Genomic DNA, 20630 nt, shown 5'->3' on the forward strand with positions numbered 1-20630 from the left:
CCGGCTTTGCATGCACCCAGGAGTTTCCCAGGGCTGGAGCTGCGATCCACCGTTAGCGCGGTGCTGAGAAAAGACACCCTTCCTGTTTGTAGATGAGATCCAGTTGCAAACAATGTCCTGACTTTGTTTATTCTGTCTGGGGCAGTCCCTGAAATCCTCCCTTCCCTTTGGTGCCCCAGCACAGCCCATACAGCCAGTGCTGTGTCATGCCTGCCGGGGAGAAGAGCTATTCTTTTGTCCGATGTCCTTGATGTTTATGGTCAGAAAGCAATGAAACAGTTAAATGGTTTCTTTATAAATCAAAAGGGCCATGTAAGCCCTTTTTGTTACTTAAGTAGATCTCTGTGACTGCAGTGGGGGCTGTGAAGATGCAGGAGGTGGTGGCTGAGCTGTACAGACGGGCTCTGCCTGGCTCCTGTGTGGACCCAGCGGTTAATTCATGGATTTGAATGTTTACATTACCAGCTGCTCTCTATGATTAAAGGCAGCAAATTTAAGTAATGCCAAAGGAGATTAGCATCTGCAATGAAGTCCCTTGATTTGATAGGGAAGATGCTAATACAGAGTACTGATGGCTCCTGCACTCGCCCCTGCCGGTGACGGGCACCCACGTGGTGATGGGGAGTCAGTGTCCGTCTGCGGGATCTTCCACGTGTTCCTTCTCCTGTGCCTGGTGGCAGGGTGTCAAGCGCTCGCAGCTGCGAGGCAGCCCGCTGTGACTTTGGGAGCGTAGGGCTGTGCAGCCATTTAAGTGCACAAGGCGGGAGCGGGTGGTTTGTTTTGAGCTGGATGCTGGCAGGATTTCTGCACAGTAGGCATGGAGTAACAATAACCAAGTGTCATTATCATTTTGGATCATCTGCCAGGCAGACTGGACACATAAGGGACCTGGGTGCTCCCTGGGTCTGGTGAGGGTGTCCCGTGCTCAGGCATGAGAGGTCTGGCATCGCCCGCAGCAGGGTGACGAAAAGGCTGTGCTTTGCACACGTGGTTTGCAGAGGAGCAGGCACTGGTCGCTTCTTTGTGCCTCCGGGAAATCTCCTTCTTGCAGCCAGTGAGCAGCCCTGGGGCCGCTGCCAGGGTGCCTTCAGGTAGCCTTGTCCCTGCGGGGCCGTGAGAGGAGCCGGGCCCCTTCAGGAGCACCATCCGTGGTGGCAATGGCAGAGCTGCTACGGACATGAGAAGGTGAAGCAGGGAGGGAAGAGACTTCGAAGGAAGGGAGGGCGAAATGTCAGCCCGGAGTCATGTCACGCTTCAGCGCTGCGCAGCACCATCGCTTTGTTTCAGCCATTAACCCCCCTGCAGCTGCAAGGCAGCGGAGGGTGGGAAACATGGCCCCGGCTGCAAAACGATGAGGGGCGATGAGGGGCTCTGATCGGCCTTTGTGGGACCCAGGGAATTTCCCAGGCTGGTGGTAACGGGAGATATTTTTTTTGGTGTGATCTCCTGAGGATGCCGCTTATCTCTGTGTGAAGGGAGATTTCTCTTTCTGAATGGACCGACTGTCTGCCTGAGCCCCGTGCTTGCCCTCGGTGCTGCCCTCGGTGCTGCCTATGCTACATTTCTGACGGGGACACCCTGCTTCGGGGCTTCGGCGTGTTCCCTGCGAGGGTCCGGGGATGCTTCTCCCATGCCAGACTGTCCCTGTGCTCTCAGTCCTTGGTTTTGCTGCTGGTTTTCCCATCTGCCCCCCAGCACTGTCTCTGGCTGGAGCTGCTCCAGGCACTTTCTAAACTTTGTACCCGCAAGCGCCATTCATAAAACCAAAATATGCTGGGCCCCCCGTCCTGCCAGCACGCCGGGGCTGGGGTTTGCAGTCAGACATGGCACCTTTCCATGTTACTGCCCGGGTCTGCCACTCACTTTCACCATGGCTGTGGGCATGTTACTGCCTCCTGCTTGTCCCTTAACAGTTCCTAATTTACAGAGCGGTGTCGGCACCTTTATTTATGTAAAACACCTGGATGGTGACGGGTGCTAAGGAAGGGCCCAAGTATAATTCAAACCTGACTAAGCAGGCTGCGAACAAAACCACTACAAGATAAATAGATGTGCCTGGGAATTTTATTGTGAGCTGTCTGGCAGTGCCTGCCTATAATGTAATTTTCCTTGTTCTGTCTCGGCAATAAAAACTTCACAGTGTCTGATATGACTCCATTTAGATTTAATGTTGTCTGAGGTATGCCACTAGAAAAGTGTGGTTTATTTAATTGGGTTTGAATCCTAAATGTCTGCTTGTTTTTTGAAATGGTAGACAAAAATTAATAGAAGGCAAGGAGAAGATGTGACGTTCAGAAGTATTAACGCTTGCTCACATGCTCCACGTTGGTCTGAAGCATCCTCAGTGCCTGGGCTGTGACTGTTAGGTGAAGTAAAATCAGCATGATGTTCTCCTCTGGGTTTTGAAACTTAGTCTTTTGCAGTCTTTCTGCAGATCAGGAATAGCTCTCGGAGCTGAGGTAGGAAAGGATGTCATTAAAAGACAGAATATAATCGAGCAGAAAGAGATTGAAAACTGATGGCAGGACCAAGGTCTCATGTCTTTTCAGATCCCTGGAGGAATCAAGGAGAAATTGTTTATTGCAATTTCTTTGTTCCTTTTTGAGATTTCCAACCCAAAACCTCTAAAAGAGCAGACACCTGTCATCCCTAGTTAGGCTCTTTTCTTCTTGGGTTCCAAAGCACTCCCACTGTTATTAAGAAACGTTCATATTTTAAGCCTTGTTTTGCCTCTGTGGAGGTGTGTCATTACCAGGAGTTCCTAGCGTGCCCTATTACAGAGACTCCTATTAATTTTGTTCCTCCAAACACACAGGAATGGAATATCGACAGCGGTGCTTGTCAGCATCTGTGCTGGACCACATCTCATGCAACCAGATAGAGCCAGCGAGGACCTTGGTCTTAGGCACTGGCAGTGCCATTGTGGCTTGATACAGAGCAGCAGATGTTCTCCAGCAGCTGCAAGCTGAGGCCCCTGCTCTTCATTTTTTGGTGTCAGATTAAAAAGGATCATTGGCAGTATTTGTGGTCTTTGGATTTTCTTTGCTGATTGTCTTTGGGTGCTGGGCTGGGGCAGTGAATGGGGCGAGTTTGATTTGGTTTGTTTTCTGCTTTGGATTTGAGGCTGTCACTGGGTCAAGTGTCATTCTTAGCAATAGAAAACTGGTGGATTTATCCCCTGTGCATAGCATATTGCTTCAAGGATGCTCTGACATGAGAGACTGCAGAGCTCCTCTCTCTTTTCTTAGACTATTAATGATACAGCTGGACTGTGACTCCCCATACAGACTTGGAGATTGAACCACAAGCCCTGCAGGCTCCACTGAGAGGTTTCTGTCAGGGTCTCAAACAAAATTGGGTTTCTTTGGTGGATTTGTGATTTAGGCATGCATGATGTGGGGCTCGCAGGATGGAGAGGGGGCTGATGCTACGTGGAAACAGTAAGCTCTGAGAAGTGCATTGGTCCCATCACAGACACCAGCAAATATCCAGCGCTGATCGGCTTGGAATGGAGGAGCAGGCGAGGGCTGAGAGGGAAATACGTTCAGTGGTGCTTCAGTACTGCTGTCTGCGCAGAGGTGGCAGAGGGATAGCTCTTGTCATGGTTTTCTCACTGGGGGAGAGGTTGGATACTTGGGTACTTGGCACTTGCCTCCCATGAGGGATGCAGAAGAGCCTCACCGGGAGCCTCTCAGGACACTGCAGTCCCAGAGCCATCCAGCAGCAGAGACAGGGCTGTTCCTTCCAGGGCTGATCTCATCGGAGATCCATGCTGCCGCAGTTTCGAATGCTCTGAACTGCAGAACAGCAAAAGCACCAACTTACCTAGAAAGCATCAGATGGGTCACACACGGCTCCACAGCCTTTGATTCCCTGAGACTTTTGCTTCTTAAAGACATATCTTGGAGAAGGGTCTCTGGGTCTCAGAGGTGCAGTGGTCAACAAACCCCGTGCGTAGGGAAGATGAGGTGCTTCCTCCAAGCACTCAGGAACTCCGGTGCATCAGATACGTAACTTTGAGCCCCCCAATCTTAATTAGGCTGGTAATCTCACCGCTGGGCAGCTCTTTCTTTTGGCAGTGTAACTGTGGATGAAACAGAAATGGTGTGCGATGTAATTGTATCCAGGTGAACATTTGATGCCACAACACAGATGTACAGTTGTTTTCTTTTTGAATTACAAATTCCTTGTATAAGTGATGAGTTAAACGAGATAACTTCCAGTTTTGTCTCTGCTGCTGTAAACCTGGAGCAACTCCAAAGCTAGTTGGGGCCAAAGAGAATAAGAAACTTTTCATTTTTGAAATGACTCAGCTTCCTCATTCTGCTGAGGTTCAGCCTCAGCAGAAGTAAAGTAGAAAAATTATCAAGATGGTATTTCTCAACAGCTTTATTATAATGGCATCCTTTTTGGTGACTTCTTTTAGTCACCAATGGTGACTAAAATGGTCTTTTAGCACCATTCATATATATAATTATGTGATACCTCAGCCACATGTCTGAGCATGAAGACTGAACCATCACTGATGTACCAAACACTATGAAAACCTAGCGAGTGAAAAAGCCAGACATCCATCTAATACAGAGAGTGTGTGTTTGACAAAACCAGACAGGGACAGGAAATTGAGAGTGATGCATGCCCCAAAACACCCCGGATTGTTTTTTGCCTATATGGACAATTTCTGCTTCTTAGGATGTAACCAGATTAACCTTGCTATTATTGTCCATCAGTGTGCTGAGTCAGTCGTGTTCCCATGGCTGTGAAAATGCCAGCTATAGGGAATGGGAAGGGCATGGGTTTCTGCAGTGACGGAGGTCCTCAGAGTTGCTGAGTTAGATTGCTGAGGTGCAGCTGTGGTAGTTCTTACCCACAGTTTCCAAACACATCTATTTTAGGCATGAGGAATCTCCTCCATCTGTGTGATTTCAGCTACTACCTTAACGCTGACTTCCTGAGATTTCCCCCTCCGTCCTGCCCTCCTGCTCTTCTTACAGTCTCCTATCTCCGATCTCTGGTTCCCCCTCCCCTGCATTTCATCTCAGCTGGTTTCCTGCTGGGTAAAATGCACATCCTCCTCTTTCTTCCCATTCCCTCCCTTCTCTCGCACTGTTGGCAGTTTTCCAGTCCAGCAACCTTGACCTTATCTCCAGTTCCTTTCATTTCCTCCCCTTCAGCTGACACTATCGGTGAACTCTGCCCATTTTCCTCTCCTCCATCCTCCAAAGGCTGGCCATGCATCCTGCTGGATATGTTGTAATTTCTTTCCTTGCTGACTACAGTCCCCTCTTTTCTGGCTTCTTTCATGTATGCCTCTGTGCAGGAAGCTGATAGGAGTTTGGCTGAAGCTTTTTTTTTGTGAACCACGCTGAAAACAGTGGGAATGAAGCACCTACCCCCCTTTATACAACTCTGACCCTTTGTGTGTCTGGAAGGAGCCTTTTCTAAGGGTAAAACTGCACAAAAGCACTAAGTGCAATGATAAATATTAAGCCACCCTTAGTAGTGTGACTATTTTTACTTATTGCGTTCTACAGTTGCAAAGAGCGGGGATGTTGGTGAGATCCTTGCTTGCTCCCCCACTTTCTTTACGTGCATGTTTGACCTTTCGTAGTAACAGTCTCACATGGTGGGGAGGTCTCTGTGGCTTGGGGCATAACGGGCCTGCGGCGTGGTCGTTTGGTGCACTCCCTGTTGCTGACAATTGCACTCAGCAATTTGGACATCTGTTTCAGTTGCCTGGGGGTTTTGGCTTCTAAGCTAAGGATCAAGGATCATGCCTAATTTAGAGATGAAGTCATCTTTACTGACACTCTGATAGCAAGTTTTGGGTCTACCTCCTTGGTTGCATCCCTCATTATTTAACATTATTTTTCTCTTCTTGAGTCAAATTCTCTGCCTATGTTCAGGTCGAACTCAGTTGATTGCCCTTGCCAAATTTCAGCCACTTGTCCGAGAAGGAAAGTGACCCTTTGAGTGTTTTTTGTGTGATACGATATATCCAGTGCATCACTGTGCTTGCAAGATTACTTTTATCTTGTCAGTATGGTGATCAGTTAAGTATGATCAAGCTCCTTAGAAAACATATCTCTCTAATCATTCTGGTTTCATTTGTATTCTGTAATAATTTTGAGAGTGATTACGATCATGGAAATGCTTTGTAGCTCATTAGTGACTTCAGTTGTGTGAGAAGAAGCTGCTGCTGCCTGTCATACAGGAAATCTCGTGATCTACTTCAGTTTGGTCAGAAAACTGTATTTAAAATGTTGCAGCAGCAGGGTCCAGCAGAATTCCTTCTACTTTGTCAGATTACTCTCAACTCAGAGGAAATATTGAATCTTAGACCTTTGCTTGGTATTTCCTGTGTTACTTCTAAAGAGGGCCGTGGGGGAAGATCCATATCAAGTACGGTTCGTGGCCACAAACTCCTGAATATTCTGCTTTCAGTTGTCATGATCTCGGTCATTTATGGAAAGAAGGCAGCTTTCATGCCGAAGCCAGAGGAATTATGCATGTGCTGGTGTCTTTGACCTCTGTGGGAGCCTGATTCTGGAAGGAGTCTGTTGCATTTACCAGCCCGCTGAGAAATTTGTAACCCATTTTGCAGTCTTAAGTCGGAGCTGCAGACTGGCTGGACCCAGTCAGTCCCTGGTGCTCCCTCCCCAGCCTCTGCCTGAAGACATGTCCCCAGCTCCAGCGAGCTGTAACCCTCTGCCAGCAGGTGCAGAACCACGCCGAACCTGTGAGTGGCTCTGTGCTTCGGCAGTCTGTTAAATATTATGGAGTTATTAAGTCTTAATTTTCCTTTTTCTGAGATGCCTGCCTCTCAGAAGGAAGTTTTCGTATCACCAGCATCTCAGTTTGTGAGGGTCGCTATTATGGGTAAATGGCTGTTGGTCATGACATGGGTTAAGCACAGACCAGGGGCCTAGGGATGAAAGGCTCCATGCTTTCATGCTAATTTTGTCTGTAGCCTAATGGATTGGCCTGTCTTTATTGTCTGCAGATGAACACTTTTATTTGTAAAAAGCCCCCCACAACTTAAAACATTTGGAAGAGCAAGAGGTGGTGAAGTGCCCCTACGTTAGTCCTCCTTTCTGGCACAACTAGCTTTTTGGCCTTGGCTTAGAAGGCAAAGCAATGAGATGAAGCATAAAACATGCTGTGTTTTTAAATGTGGAAAAGATGAGAATGGAGTGCCTCGTGTGTTTTATGTGAAAGCATTCCTGCGATGGTGCTACATGCCGCTCTGCCATCCTAATTTGCTTTCAGAGGCCCCCAGTATGATCATTCTTTGTGTTTCCTAAAGGATGTGAAGACTAAATACGAGTTTGGTCAATGGTTTCATTGTTGATTTCTCCCACTGCTACAAAGCAATGCACAAGTATTACGGACAGGCAGGGTGCATCCCACTGAATAAAGATATTGTGTCTCTCGTAATCCAAGTCGGATGCCTTTAAAAAAGGAAAGCCCTATGAAAAGTGCTTACAAGGCTGTCTGGACAGTAGAAATCTTTTGTAAAGTGTAATTTCGGCATCTTTCCCAATGGGATCCTTCGTGCAGGAGAACTGGCCAGCATTTTGGAAACAAACCCAGCCAACATTAGGTTTGGACATCTGCTTGTTTTAAGGTTGCCTTCACAATTTTCTCTGTAGCTGAAGATTGGTACATGATGTCTATGTGAAAATGTTGCCAGAAAAGCAATGAAGTTACGCCAACTGTTTCTTTCATGAATACAGCTTCTTAGAAATGACCGCTTTATGCTAGAATATCATCTTGTTTGCATTGCTCCCTTGGCTAGAAGGATGCGAACCGTTTGATCTTGTCCTTGTACAAAGTTATCCTAAGTGAACCAGAAATATTTCTTGAATCAATTTAGCTTTAAACCAGGGTGATCTCCTGCCTGAGTACGTCTAGACTGAGTGATGGTAGGCTTAAATGGCATTAAATTGAGTAACTTGTGAGGAAGGGGTAGTGGTGTCTCTTGTCTTTGCAGGTAGCTGTAGGGGATTGAATTTGAGAGAAGCTAGTGCTCAAATTATCTGGATATTTTCTTCCTCCCTGCTTAAATCACCCAAAGGGAGTTAAAGCATATCTTCTTTTACTTCAACAGGGACCAGCTCGCATGACATCTGATCTTGCATCTTCTCCTGCAGCAGGATATGTCCCTGTTGGTCAGAAACCAGAGGCTGTTGTGCATGCTATGAAGGTAAGGATGCCGCACACGGCCGTGCAGCGTGATGCAGTACAGCGTGATGTGGTGCAACAAACACCAAAGTGGTGGAACTGGACGTTTGCTTTTCTCATGGAAACACAACAACTAGAAAGTTAGTACTCAGGCAGATTATTGGTAACCAGCACCGGTATCATGATGAATAATCATTGCTTCAACTAGTTGAGGAGTTAAGCAAGATCATGCATGACTATATTTTTGGGTGGGAAACCTCCAACAAAAGCTGCTGATGCCGAAGGTGTTGGTTACCCTTTCTGTTCATCAGTCCTGTGTAAACTGGGTCTCTGGGGTGACAGCGGTGACCGAAATGCTGTTTTTAAAAGGGACACAAAAACTGCAGTTCCTACATCTGTTTTGTTATTGAAAATCCAGCAGTGGTCTTCAAAGGAGAAAGACACTATTTTATGTAAATACACAGCAAAGCATGTCATCATATCCATGTAGATACGTGCATCATCAGTGGGGATTAAGGTCAGGACTGTTGGCAATAAACACCATGGGACACTGCTAGCTGAGTTAAAGGAGAAAACTTGCACCGTGATTTCACAGCAGTTCTCAAGTCCTAGTGACCGTCCATTAGCAGGAAAAATGTAATACCCTGGTGTTACATGTTTAACAAGTTAAGCAAGTTACTTCTGAGTATCTAAGGGACACAGCAACAGAAATCCTTTCCAAGATGCTATAGGGATGGCTGGAAATTCTCTTAATTAAATTAGGCTCTGGTTGGAATATACCAATTTATAGATTTGGATTTGTTAAAGCTGAAAAATTTTGTACGGGGTTAAAAAGCTTTCATCAAATCAAAGGAGGATTCCTGGATGGCTACTCTGGAGCTCAGATCCCCATGGTCATAGCTGGATAAAAGGTACAGCAGTGGCATCAACACTAGCTTCGACTGTACTAGACCTGGAGACTGGTGTTTACAAAGCTCTTTGCTTTGTACATTTCCACATCTGACAACTAAATAAATGGCACAGATGTTGCTCATAGCTTTGATCTACAAGTTCCCTAAGTTTTCTAGTTCTTAGTGTTTTCAGCTTACTTTTTTGTGCCTGTCCAGGGTCTCTTGGCTCCAGGACAGATGTGGCAGGTGGTGGTGGTAAAACCAACAAGTGTCAGGAGAAGCAGTAGTGCAGCTCCAAGGATGTTGGTTCCACTGGGCAGCTGCAAGATCCCAGGAGGATACTGACCGTCACTATTTCTCAAGTAGTTAATCTTCTATGTATTTATGGTGCGTGAGGAATTATGAAAGGAAAGACAAGTTTGATTTGATTTGGATCAAGTTTGAATTTAAATTATAGAAGATCCTTCCAGCTGAAAATCTTGATTTTTCAGCTTACGTGAGGCTTTATACACCCAGATCATATAACTGATTGGATCTTAATAGCAGGATGTCCAGCACCATCAAGGATTAAAAAATACCTTTAGTACCATTTTTGCTAGTTCCCAAAGGAGCCCTGACCACACGAGTGGCAGTTCACTTGCCTACATATATTTGTCCTGTGTTTTCCAGACAAGTTTCTTCCTTGCATGTTGTGAATGGTTCTGTGCTATCAGAAAGTTGTTGTGCTCCATCCTGTACTATGCTGCATTGTGCTTGTGGGTGACATTTCTCCTGTACATATATGCATGTGGATCTGCTAAACTGATGCCTTGCAGAGCGTTGCAGACTCATGTGATAACTTTGTTTTCCTGACACTTTGTACTAACCCAGTTTTGTTTGCATTTAATCATCCGAGGCCTCATGCTGTCCAGACTACTGCTGTTGGCTTTTTCTTCCCAAATTGTGGGTTTCACACCTTTCTGCTCCTGCTCTTCATTGCATTTGGTGAGGTGGTGGTGAGGGATAGTATTAAACAGGCTTGATAATGTTTCTAAGTTACCAGATCAAATAGTTATAAATTGGTTATGAACACATTCTGGGGGAAAATTAGGTTCCTATTTGCTTTAGGGGTTACGGGACTGAATTTCTTAGTAAGGGCAAGAAACATAAATGTTTTTAGGATGCAGTTTGATAAGCTTATGGAAAGGATTGGAAAATTAATGAAGATCCTTGGAAACTGGAAATTAAGTTTGTGAGGTCTGGCTCAATGATGCGTATAAAGGAGTTGAAAGGAAGTTGTATGACTGGTTGTTTGCACATATCATCGTCATCACCATTGTTGTTGTTGTTGTTATTATTATTATTCCTCTATGTCAGAGCTTTGTTGATCTCTAGGAAGGACTGGAAGAAATTCTCCTCTGCAATTTAATAATTTGGCTGGTGGGGTACGTTTTTCTGTCTTCAAAACCCTGGAGAGTGCCATAGCTGGGGTCAGGAAGCAGGTGGCATAGCAGTCACATCTGACGGGGCATAAATGATCTCACATGATGTGTCCTGCTCACACACTTAGCATTAAAAATATTCTCACATTGGAAGCGAGGAAGAAATTCTCCTGTAGGTCAGCATGGCAGGTAGGGATGAGAAGGTGTTTATTTTTCCATCCTGTGGCCCATTTCCAAGGATCAGCTGGAAATTGAAAAGACTGAGGAAACTGGTCATGGTTGCAATCTCTCCTCTTCCCTTCTTATGGCACAGTGAAATTGTGGCTGTTGGTCTCCAGCCACGGATCTTAAACTGGGTAGAAGATAAGGTTTCTTGGCCATGGCATGCTGTAGCATATGGAGTAGGTCTTATTTGCACCCTGCAGGACTGGGCAGCTTTTCCAGTGGGAGCCCCTGCATGTGGGAAACTGGATACAGCTACCAGCTGAGACCATCACTGCCTGTGATACAGCTCATGACTTTCCCTTGAGGAGGACAAGAGAGTAGCCTACAAACATAGACTTTGTGCTTTGGCTGTACCACAACAGATATTAGAAAAAGCCCTCCTTGGTTGTTTAAAGAAGTCCTTATGGCTGTAGCAGGCTAGCTCCTTACCACGGGGAGAGGCAAGGACAGTTGCAAGTTGGCTTTGCTTGTCTTGTGGGCTGCTTGAATGCAAGTCTGTCCAGAAGCGGTGTGGCTGCAAGGATGTGGCTCTGTGCCCAAACGAAGGTCACTGAGGGGCTGTGCACTCTGCACAGTTCTGCAGGGCTTCTGAATTGCCTCCGTCTGCACCCATCTATGTAACGTCCCCTAGGCTTTTTCCCTGGCTTTTTCTGGCAGCTGAATGTGGCTCAGACGTTGCCTGCCATTTAGTGTAAGTTCTTCCTTGAGCACATTTAGAGATTTTCTTTATTTTTGCTTCTGAAATAGTTTTTGTTTATTTGCGCCTACTAAATAAGGAGCAATATGACAGGTTGGCACTCCTAACAGCTGTTTTTGCTAACGAGAATAAAAGGTACATATGCTACAGCTCAGTATCTCGCTGAACATCAAAGCACTTTTCTTAGGAGTTGAGCAAACCTGCTAAAGATGCGGGGGGGGGGTGGGGGTGGGGGAGAGGTGGTGAGGAGGAGACAAATGTACGAGAACGACATTTAGCCTATAACCCAACTCTCCCTGCAGCAGCAGCCTGGACCTCTCCCATGTGCGCAGAGCCATTGAGCAGGTGGTCAGTCACTCCCACTGATGTTGGGTAAGGCAGGATTTGGCCCTGCCAAAACTAGGGAGAAGTCCTAGCAGGGCATATAGATTGTTCCCTTGCCACAGGATGCCGTGTTCCCCAGTGCTTTTTCCAGTTGACTTATAAATCAATAAAATCAGTGAGGCTTGCACCCTTCAGAAAGTATCCCTCAATCTCAGAGTGCTTCCTGGTACAGAAACGTTTGCCTCAACTTTCAACTCCCCTTCCAAAGCTTTACTGCAATCATCCTGACTCTTTGGTGGGGTCCTTTTTGTTTGTTTTTTAAATATGCATTGCATGGTCATGCGGGGCCAGTGCAGCAAGTCAGCAGGGAGGTGGATGTGGTGGATCGGGTGACTCTGAGCTGACACTGCCTTGGTCACAGGCATCAGTGCAGTCAGGAGGAAGAACTAAATATACCCGAGGTGTTCCTCACAGTTTATATATTGGCAGAGAGAAAGCCAGATGAGCCAGGGTGCTCATCGAGAGCGAGGTGCAGGTTGTCTTCAGAAGATGGCATCCCCAGGCAGAAGAGCAGCGTTACCTGGTCCAGCCCTATTCCCCTGCATGGGGAATTGCCCCGTGCCCGAGCGGAGCAGGCTGCCCTCACTGGCTGGCGCTTTACTCAGGGAGATCACATAGCGCTGGTGTGTCTGCAAAGGGCCAAGTGCTGTCAGTGCTGCTTGATGAAGAGCAAAAAGGAAGGGATGGCACGAGCCACTTCAAGCCTGGGGTACACTTGTGTCTTTTCTGTAGGCTCCTAGGTTGGGATGTGGCAGAAATCACAGGAGGCTATATCCCAGTTTCTTAGATCCACACTGAATCCACAGTCCTTGAACTTCACAGAATCACAGAATCACTAAGGTTGGAAAAGACCTGTAAGATCATCAAGTCCAACCATCAACCCAATACCACCATGCCCACTAAACCATGTCCCGCAATGCCAAGTCTACACGTGACTCCACCACCTCCCTGGGCAGCCTGATCCAATGCTTCACCACTCTCTCAGTACAGAAATTTTTCCTAATATCCAGTCTGAACCTCTCCTGGTGCAACTTGAGGCCATTTCCTCCTGTCCTATCACTTACCACTTGGGAGAAGCGTATAAACTCAGAGTGCTATTATCACAGAATCACAGAATCACTACGGTTGGAAAAGACCTGTAAGATCATCAAGTCCAACCTGGAAAAAAAAAAAAAAACAAAAAACCCACCACACAACAACAACAAGCCACAACCCACCCAACACCACACAGCACCATGTCCATCAAGCTACATGCCACAATGCCACATCCACACGCTCCTTGAATATCTCCAGGGAGGGTGACTCTACCACCTCCCTGGGCAGCCTATTCCAATGTTTCACTACTCTCTCAGTAAAGAAATTTTTCCTAATATCCAGCCTGAACCTCCCCTGGCACAACTTGAGGCCATTTCCTCTTGTCCTATCACTAGTCACTTGGGAGAAGAGACCAACACCCACCTCTCTGCAACCCCCGTTCAGGCAATTGTAGAGAGCGATAAGGTCTCCCCTCAGCCTCCTCTTCTCCAGACTGAACAACCCCAGCTCCCTCAGCCGCTCCTCATAAGAGTTGTGCTCCAGACCCCTCACCAGCTTTGTCGCCCTTCTCTGGACACTCTCCAGCACCTCAATGTCCTTCTTGTAGTGAGGGGCCCAAAACTGAACACAGGATTCGAGGTGCGGCCTCACCAGCACCGAGTACAGGGGCGCGATCACTTCCCTGGTCCTGCTGTCCACACTGTTTCTGATGCAGGCCAGGATGCTGTTGGCCTTCTTGGCCACCTGGGCACACTGCTGGCTCATATTCAGCCGGCTGAACTTCAGTTCACTGCCGGCTCAACTTCAGCTGAGCCATAGACAATTTATATGAAGGCACGTCCATATTCCCCAGCGGTGTGATTGGAAGAACATCAGCCTGGTCCTTCTAAACAGCTGAGGCAGCGCCTGGCAGGATCTGAGAATGGCTGGGGCTGGGTCAGCACTAAGAGAGCTTCCTGTCTTTCTTCAGGAGGTTATTTCACTCTTCAGACTGTATTTTTTTCCAGCATGCCTTTCCAGGGTAGGCTGTTGAGTTTTATCCCCCAGCATCCCTTTTTTCCATACCCATGATGCTAACACACCTTTATGAAGTGCCTACCCAGACGTGGGGTGGGCCTGGGGAGCAGGATGGTTTCCAGGGTAAATGAGTCCCAAGTCATTCAGAAATTAAATACAACCATAACTTCTGTCTGATCAGCTTTCAGCTCCAGCTCTGCCTTGTTTACATCATTAAAAGACATTTCCACTGAAAGAAATGGGCTGTACTACCCTTCCACACCTCCTGAACTAGGGAATGTGGTTTTAGTTTAAGTGCAAGTTGTAGTAAAACAGTTTATTTATGTCCACTGAGACCCTTGTGCCTGCAAGATTGATGGCTGGTGGAAGCAGAAGCTGGAGTTGATGCGATCTTTAACTAATCTAAACCATGGTTGTCCTTGACACTTGCCCTGTGGACACAGCTGGTGCTTAGCTGCCAGCCAGGCAGCCCTGGCGCTGCGCACGGGGATGTGATCCTGCAGGCTGCTGCCTTTGCCACTGAGCATTGGAGGCACAATGACTCCAGATGAGCGAGTTCGATGTGCGAGTCCAGCTGGATCAATAATTAATTCCCTCCTCTTTAGCAAAAAATAGATGCTGTCTTTGTCAGCACATACATGCTTTTTGCATCCCTCTCGCCCTTCCTCTCCTCTTAGAAAGGATGCAGATAATTCTTATTTGTGCAAAGATTGGTCCCAGCTACATTGGTTAAACTAGCTGGTGCATTTTAGAAATAGGTTAAGGGCCCTAGGAGAATGACCTATTTTTGTCCGTAATGCAGTTCAAGTACAGTAGGATTGCTGTGCCGAGGCAGACCAGGGGATAATCTACCCTGGTATCCCGTTCGTGCAGCAGCCAGTGCTGTATTCAGCATTCAGTATTCCTTGCTGCACTGCATCTAGCTCTGTACTTCCCTAGGAGGTGTAGAAATATTTAAGCACACAAATACACCTGCTGTACAGCTTTATATGCGTCTGGATGTATGACGGCAAATAAGACCACATGCTACTTGATGGCGTTGGCTGATTCCAGGAGCTTTGACCCCGCACACTGAGCTGACCACCTTGCTCATCAGGGGCAAAGCCCTGGGTGAGGTATGTAGGTCAGCACAGACGCAGCAGTAAAATCTCGAGGTGGTCCTGCGCTGTGATATGCCCGACTCATGCAACATGCCCATCCGGAGGAGCTATCTGAATGCATGTGGGTGCGTTGGAGGGAGTATTCTGTGGGTGAGTGTGTTTCCAGCAGGAAGCAAAGGCTGTCTTCAGCCCCCGGCAGCCTCATCTCTGTGACCGAGAGACCACCTGGCCGCAGCCGGGCACTGCCTCCCTGGAGTGCTCTGCCGGGGTGGCTGGCACGGTGCGTGCCCCAGGTGGGACGTGGGGGGCCTGGGCTGGCTCCCAGCTGCTACAGATGTGCGGGGTGTGGGCAGCATGTGGTGGGACACAGCAACCATGTAGATGTGCTGAGTTTTACCAGCCATGTGTGGCCTGGGGATCAGCGCGTGAGGAACGTGTCCCCAAGTGCTATTTAAAAGAAAGAAGTTAAAAATCAGGCTTTTTCCATTTTCAAACATTGTCAGTCTGAAATCTAAGAAAATAAGTCACAGGCAGCATGTTTCCACTATTTTTTGCAGGGTCCTGAGCTGCTTTCACAGCGCATTTACTTGCCTTCCCAAGGCAAATCTGCAAATGTGGCCCAGCCACCAGGCTGAGTGGCATCCAGGGTCCCCATGAACACGAGCACTGGATGTGTCAGGTCTGGGGTGTCAGTGCTGGAGCTGTAACCTCTCTGTCTCTGCAAGGAAACATGTTTCTTCCCAGATCCAGGAGCACCTGCTGGAGATGCCCTCCGAGCTGCAGAGCAGAGCCTCCTTGGAGAGTCTCCAATTTTTCCCCCCTCCCTTTCAGGCTATTCCTACGCTTTTGCAGCTACATCTCCATTTTTTGCCGTGCTTTCCTCCCACTAATATCATGGGAAAAGCCCTGTAGTCATGAGCAGGAGGGAAAGGAAAGGCGATGCCTCACTCCTTCAGAGGCTCTGTGAGGCAGGGTGCTGCAGGCACGTACCTGGGCCCGCTGCCTGCAGCCAAGCGTGAGAGGAAAGACAGCAAAACGGAGCTTCTTGTGGAGGACCAGACAGGTCTGGCGGCAGCACTTTGTGGATACGGCCTGTATTCATCAGTGTTTGTACCAGCTGAAGTCATTGAGCAGCTGGTAAATGTTACCCTGTAGCCGTGGCTGCAGTCCTGGGTGTGGGAATGTGTGCAGGGGATGCGCGTGTGTGCCAGCCCTGGCCAAGGGCCACCTATTCCCTTACCTTTACGGGCCATGCACTGTGCCTGGAAGCGGTACTGATGGAGATTAAAGTAAAGGTCGGGGAATCGAGGTGATTATCTCCATCTTCAGAGGGTGTCTGTGGCACAAGGAAAGGGTGACCCAGATTCACCACAGCACTCAGCACTCGGTGGGGACGGTGCCTTCAGAGGACTGCAGTCAGCATGCAGGGTCCTGGGAGGCAATACTGGTCTTTTCTCTGCCCCGTTCCCATCCCCTTCGCAGCCTGGCTGCATCCAGCTCAAAGAGGGGGTGGGTAAGAGCCGGGAATCTCTGAGTCCCAGGGGGCTGTGCTAACAGCCCGTCTCTTGCTCGCTGTCATCGTGGGCCTCTGAGGGGTTCCCTTGAGAAACTAAATGGGTTAAAAACAATTTTCAGCCAAAAGGTGAGTGAAATTGGCCATGGCTGTTTAAGAGCTGAAAGTTCATGGCTGATTGGAGACTACAGTCTTAAGCTGCACAGTGGGTAATACTCTGCTTTTCAGCGGTACAAACCTCTGTTTTCCTCTTTCCCTGATGGCTAAAACCCTGTTAGACCTAAAAGCTGCTGGCCTGGGCTGACCACAGTTGCCCCATGACTCGGATTAGTAGAAGGGAGTGGAGAATCTCCGCTCTGCAAAAGAGGGGAATGGAGGGAGCACGAGTTGCTGTGGGGGGAGCTGCCTGGAAGGTGGGGTCACCAGCAGCCTTCCTGAAAGAGATGTGTTTGTGGGTGCAGGCAACTCGCTGCCAATTATCACATGGTCCCCCAGGACTGTGGTGGCAGCCACACCATGCAGGTGGTGGGACAGGGGCATGCCATCACCAGGGAAGGGAGAGGATGGAGGTGCCCAACTTGGTGTCATGCTCATCATTGCAGTGCTCTGACTCTCAAGGCTTTGGGAATCCTGCCAATTTAAATACTGGTTAATGAGGTTGTTAGGAACACTTAATTATTTGAGGAGCATAATGCTTTTGTAATATTGTTTTTTGTAGGTCCTTGAGGTCCATGAAAATTTGGACAGGCAAATGCAAGACAACTACGAAGAAGACCTGAGTGAAAAGGAGAAGGCGATTGTTCGCGAAATGTGCAATGTAATAATTCCTCTTGGCAGCTCTAGGGGTTTCTTTTATGGTCTTTTGTTAGAAGTACGGAGGAGCAGTGCTGTGCTGCGTAAAAGCCCTGTTTGATGTACGAGATCCACAGGCACAAGGGAAGAGTGGAGGCTTTGCTGACCGCTGCTTTGGGTATCAGTAACCTGAGTACCTTGTTCACTGCATGGAGCAGCCTTTGCTCAGCAGATACTTCACGCTCTGCTGCATCAAGGGTGCAGAGTAGCTAGTCTAGCTGACCGAGAGCTGTGCAAAGGACTCTCCCTAGCTTGGAGAGTCCTGTTAGCAGTTGACCCCAGCTGTGTCCTTTGGGACTCTGGGCTGGGCAGAAACTGCTATCTTTAAAGCTGTACAGCTTGAATGGGTTTGAGCCTAAACCATAAAATAACATCAGAGAGAGAATATAATGTCTGAAGCTGTTGAACAGCATCATGTTGTGTGGGGTGCTTTTAGCACTGCCAATACGTTGGGCAACCACACTGTTAACTGAGCTTGCCACATCCTGTACGGTGAGCATTCGTACCAGCCCTCTGCTCTGCGGTGTCTGCTGATGTGGCACTGCCTCCAGCTTCAAAGCACCTTGGCTACGCTTTGGCCTTGAACAAAGAGTTGGGGATTTCTGCTAGAACATGGCTCAAGCTGAATGTCACCTGCAGTTGGGGATGTGCTGTTTGACAGTACCAGCAGTGCCCACAGCAGGGAGGAGGATGCTTATGGAGCCTTCTCTTTTAGAAGTCCACCTTGGAGGTCAACCTAAGTGGCATCGTTTGGTGCCTCACAGCAGCAGAGAGGAGCCTAACCCACTGTTTAAATTCTGAAAACCACCTCAACCCTAAAAAGAGGGTGTAAAGAACACAAGTGCATCTTGCAGAGCTAAATGACTGCAAGCATCCTTGGCAAGAGCTGAAGCATTTTGCTTTGGTGGCTGGATCCCTATAAGCAAAGCTAAGACCACAGTAAATGAGGGCCTGCTTTTTAGGATATTTTCTCTGCAATGCCACATTCCCTTGTAGCCATGCAGGGGAAAGGGTAAAATGCCGTAACTCCATCCTCCCAACTGGACTCATTTCTGTTTGTGTATCATCAGCTGTTTTTTCTTTAAATATTCATTTTATGTAGACTCAAGGCAGCTATGAAGTGCTTTGCAGTTTCTTATTTTTTAAAAAATAGCCTCCCTTACGCCAGTGGCCCTAAAGTGATAAAATGTATGTTTTTAGAAAGTCTCATATATATATATATATATATATATATATATGAAATTTTAATCATTATCTTTTTCATTATCTTTTCTGTTCATGGTAACATCATTTCTGTAAGCATGGCAGGGTTGACCTACCGTTGAACTTAACTTCTGAACCTAGTGTATTTGTTTTGTACTATTACCCCAGGCAAAAATGGTTCTAATTTCAAGAGAGACTAATTAGAAAAATGCATCAATGGTTTTTTCCTTGGAAACTGGTGCACAGATGCCATCCAGTGGCTCTGCTGAGAATTACAGACCAGCTCTGGGAAACAGATTTTTTTGACTTTCAGGCTGCAATTATGAAAATACTGCAACTCATCAGAGGCTTTGGGTTTTTTAATTCCCGTCTTCTCCCCCCCACCCCCCTTTATTTTTTCTTACAGGTTGTCTGGCGAAAGCTGGGTGATGCTGCAAGCTCCAAACCCTCCATCAGGCAACATCTTTCAGGAAACCAGTTCAAGGGTCCCTTGTAGGAACACTGTCCTGGAGGCTGGAAGTGATTGATTCTGTGAAGACTAAAGAGGCAGAGCTCAGCATTTCTGGCTGCCTGTTCTTTGGGAGTTGAGGTTGAGTTTTTTTCAGGGTTTCCTTTTTTCTTTCAGCTTTTTTTTGTAACAATAGTGTAAATATGGCAGCTAAAGGCCTGATTTCCAGGCTGTGGTGCTCTGGAACTACTGTTCAATGGGTAACCATCCAATAATGCCAGACTTGCATAATTTGTATTGTAGTTCAAACCTGCTTTGTTGTAATGGTCTGTTTGTAGAATTAACTGTCTCAAGAGAATTTCTAAGAGGAACAAGAAGAACCCTTACCCTGCGGAGAAGTCACAGTTTATATTGCTCCGGTCCACCCACTTGTCAATGATTCATAGCTGGGTTAGTGGCTCCAGGCAGCACTTTCCAAGGAAAGAACAGTTTGAATTCCTTGGCTTACTGCCTGCCACGCTCCTGAGCTGCTAACACTTCTTTGGAGGTCCTTATTTTGAAGAATGACATGCAACAGTTTTCACAAGGCGCTGTGTACAATAATGAGTGGCGAGCTGAAAACACTGGTACCACTCTGTACACTGTACAGTGGTACTCATCACACAAGTGTACAGAAAGGCTTGAGACTCCGTATCAGCTGTTAATGAACTATTTTTCATGAACAAATGACACAAGATTTCTGCAGTCGTAATGTGAATGAACTGAAGTCACTTAGCTACACACCAGTATTCCCTATAAATATGGCAACACTTTTACGGTAAAGCTTTTACTACAAAATAATTCAGCAGAAACTGCCGTCCAAACAGTGCTTATGGCTTTCACAGGATCTTCGAGAGCAGCTCATCTTTCACATAAGGAAGATTTGGGTATTTTTTTTTCAATGTTCTTGCTGGATCCCTCACCTATACTGGTTCCTGTGTAAGGTAACCCAATAACAACCTTGCAGAGCTGAATAAAAACTCCATAAACACAGGCTGTCGGGTGAGACTACTTCCTGCCATTCAAGCTTTATTTTTGTTAATGAACCAAAACAAGTTTTTCCTTCTTCTAATGGTTGTATATAAAACAATGGGACTTATATTTTACTATTGTGGAGTAGCTGCTTGTATAGTTGTAAGAATTTGACCCCCCCCTTCTTTTCCAAGTTGTCACAGCAGCTGCCCCTGTATTTTATTAGATGTTCTTTCCCAATAGTCCAAGGAAGCGGGGCTTGGTTATTAAAATAATTGGTGTAAAATTATTTTAAAAACAGGCATGTGAAAAGATCAAAGCCTCCTCTTCAAAAGTTGCATTGATTTTAGTGTTTAGTTCAAAGATTTAATGACCTCAAACACCATCACTTTCTTTTTATTCTCCGTAAGCATCAGTCCCAGCTACAGACAGCTGAATTAGCTGGACAGGTTCTTCCTCTTAAATGAATTTGTTCTACCAGTTGAGTTCTTGACTTGTGGTATTGTATTAACATGGAGCACCGATACATTATCAAGGAGCCCATGCTGGAAGTTATGAAAGGTAACTCATCCCATGGTATACAATAATCCAGCTGCCTGGGTAAAGAATTTAGCGTGTCAGAGCTGAGATAGGTAACCAGTAAAAAACCA

The 20630-nt window shown here is 46.9% G+C and overlaps 1 protein-coding gene across 1 annotated transcript in view; it reads left to right on the forward strand.

The window, feature by feature from the left end:
* The window catches only part of CCDC85C (coiled-coil domain containing 85C), a 112145-nt gene extending 93128 nt beyond the window's left edge, over positions 1–19017 (forward strand). Inside the window, exons 4-6 of the mRNA XM_059819873.1 lie at positions 8111–8206; positions 17185–17283; positions 18928–19017. Coding sequence (XP_059675856.1) covers positions 8111–8206; positions 17185–17283; positions 18928–19017 — 285 coding nt within the window. The remainder of the gene's footprint in view (positions 1–8110; positions 8207–17184; positions 17284–18927) is intronic.
* Positions 19018–20630: the final 1613 nt, after the last annotated feature.

This window comes from Gavia stellata, chromosome 7 (assembly GCF_030936135.1).
Source record: "Gavia stellata isolate bGavSte3 chromosome 7, bGavSte3.hap2, whole genome shotgun sequence".
Lineage (NCBI taxonomy): Eukaryota > Metazoa > Chordata > Aves > Gaviiformes > Gaviidae > Gavia > Gavia stellata.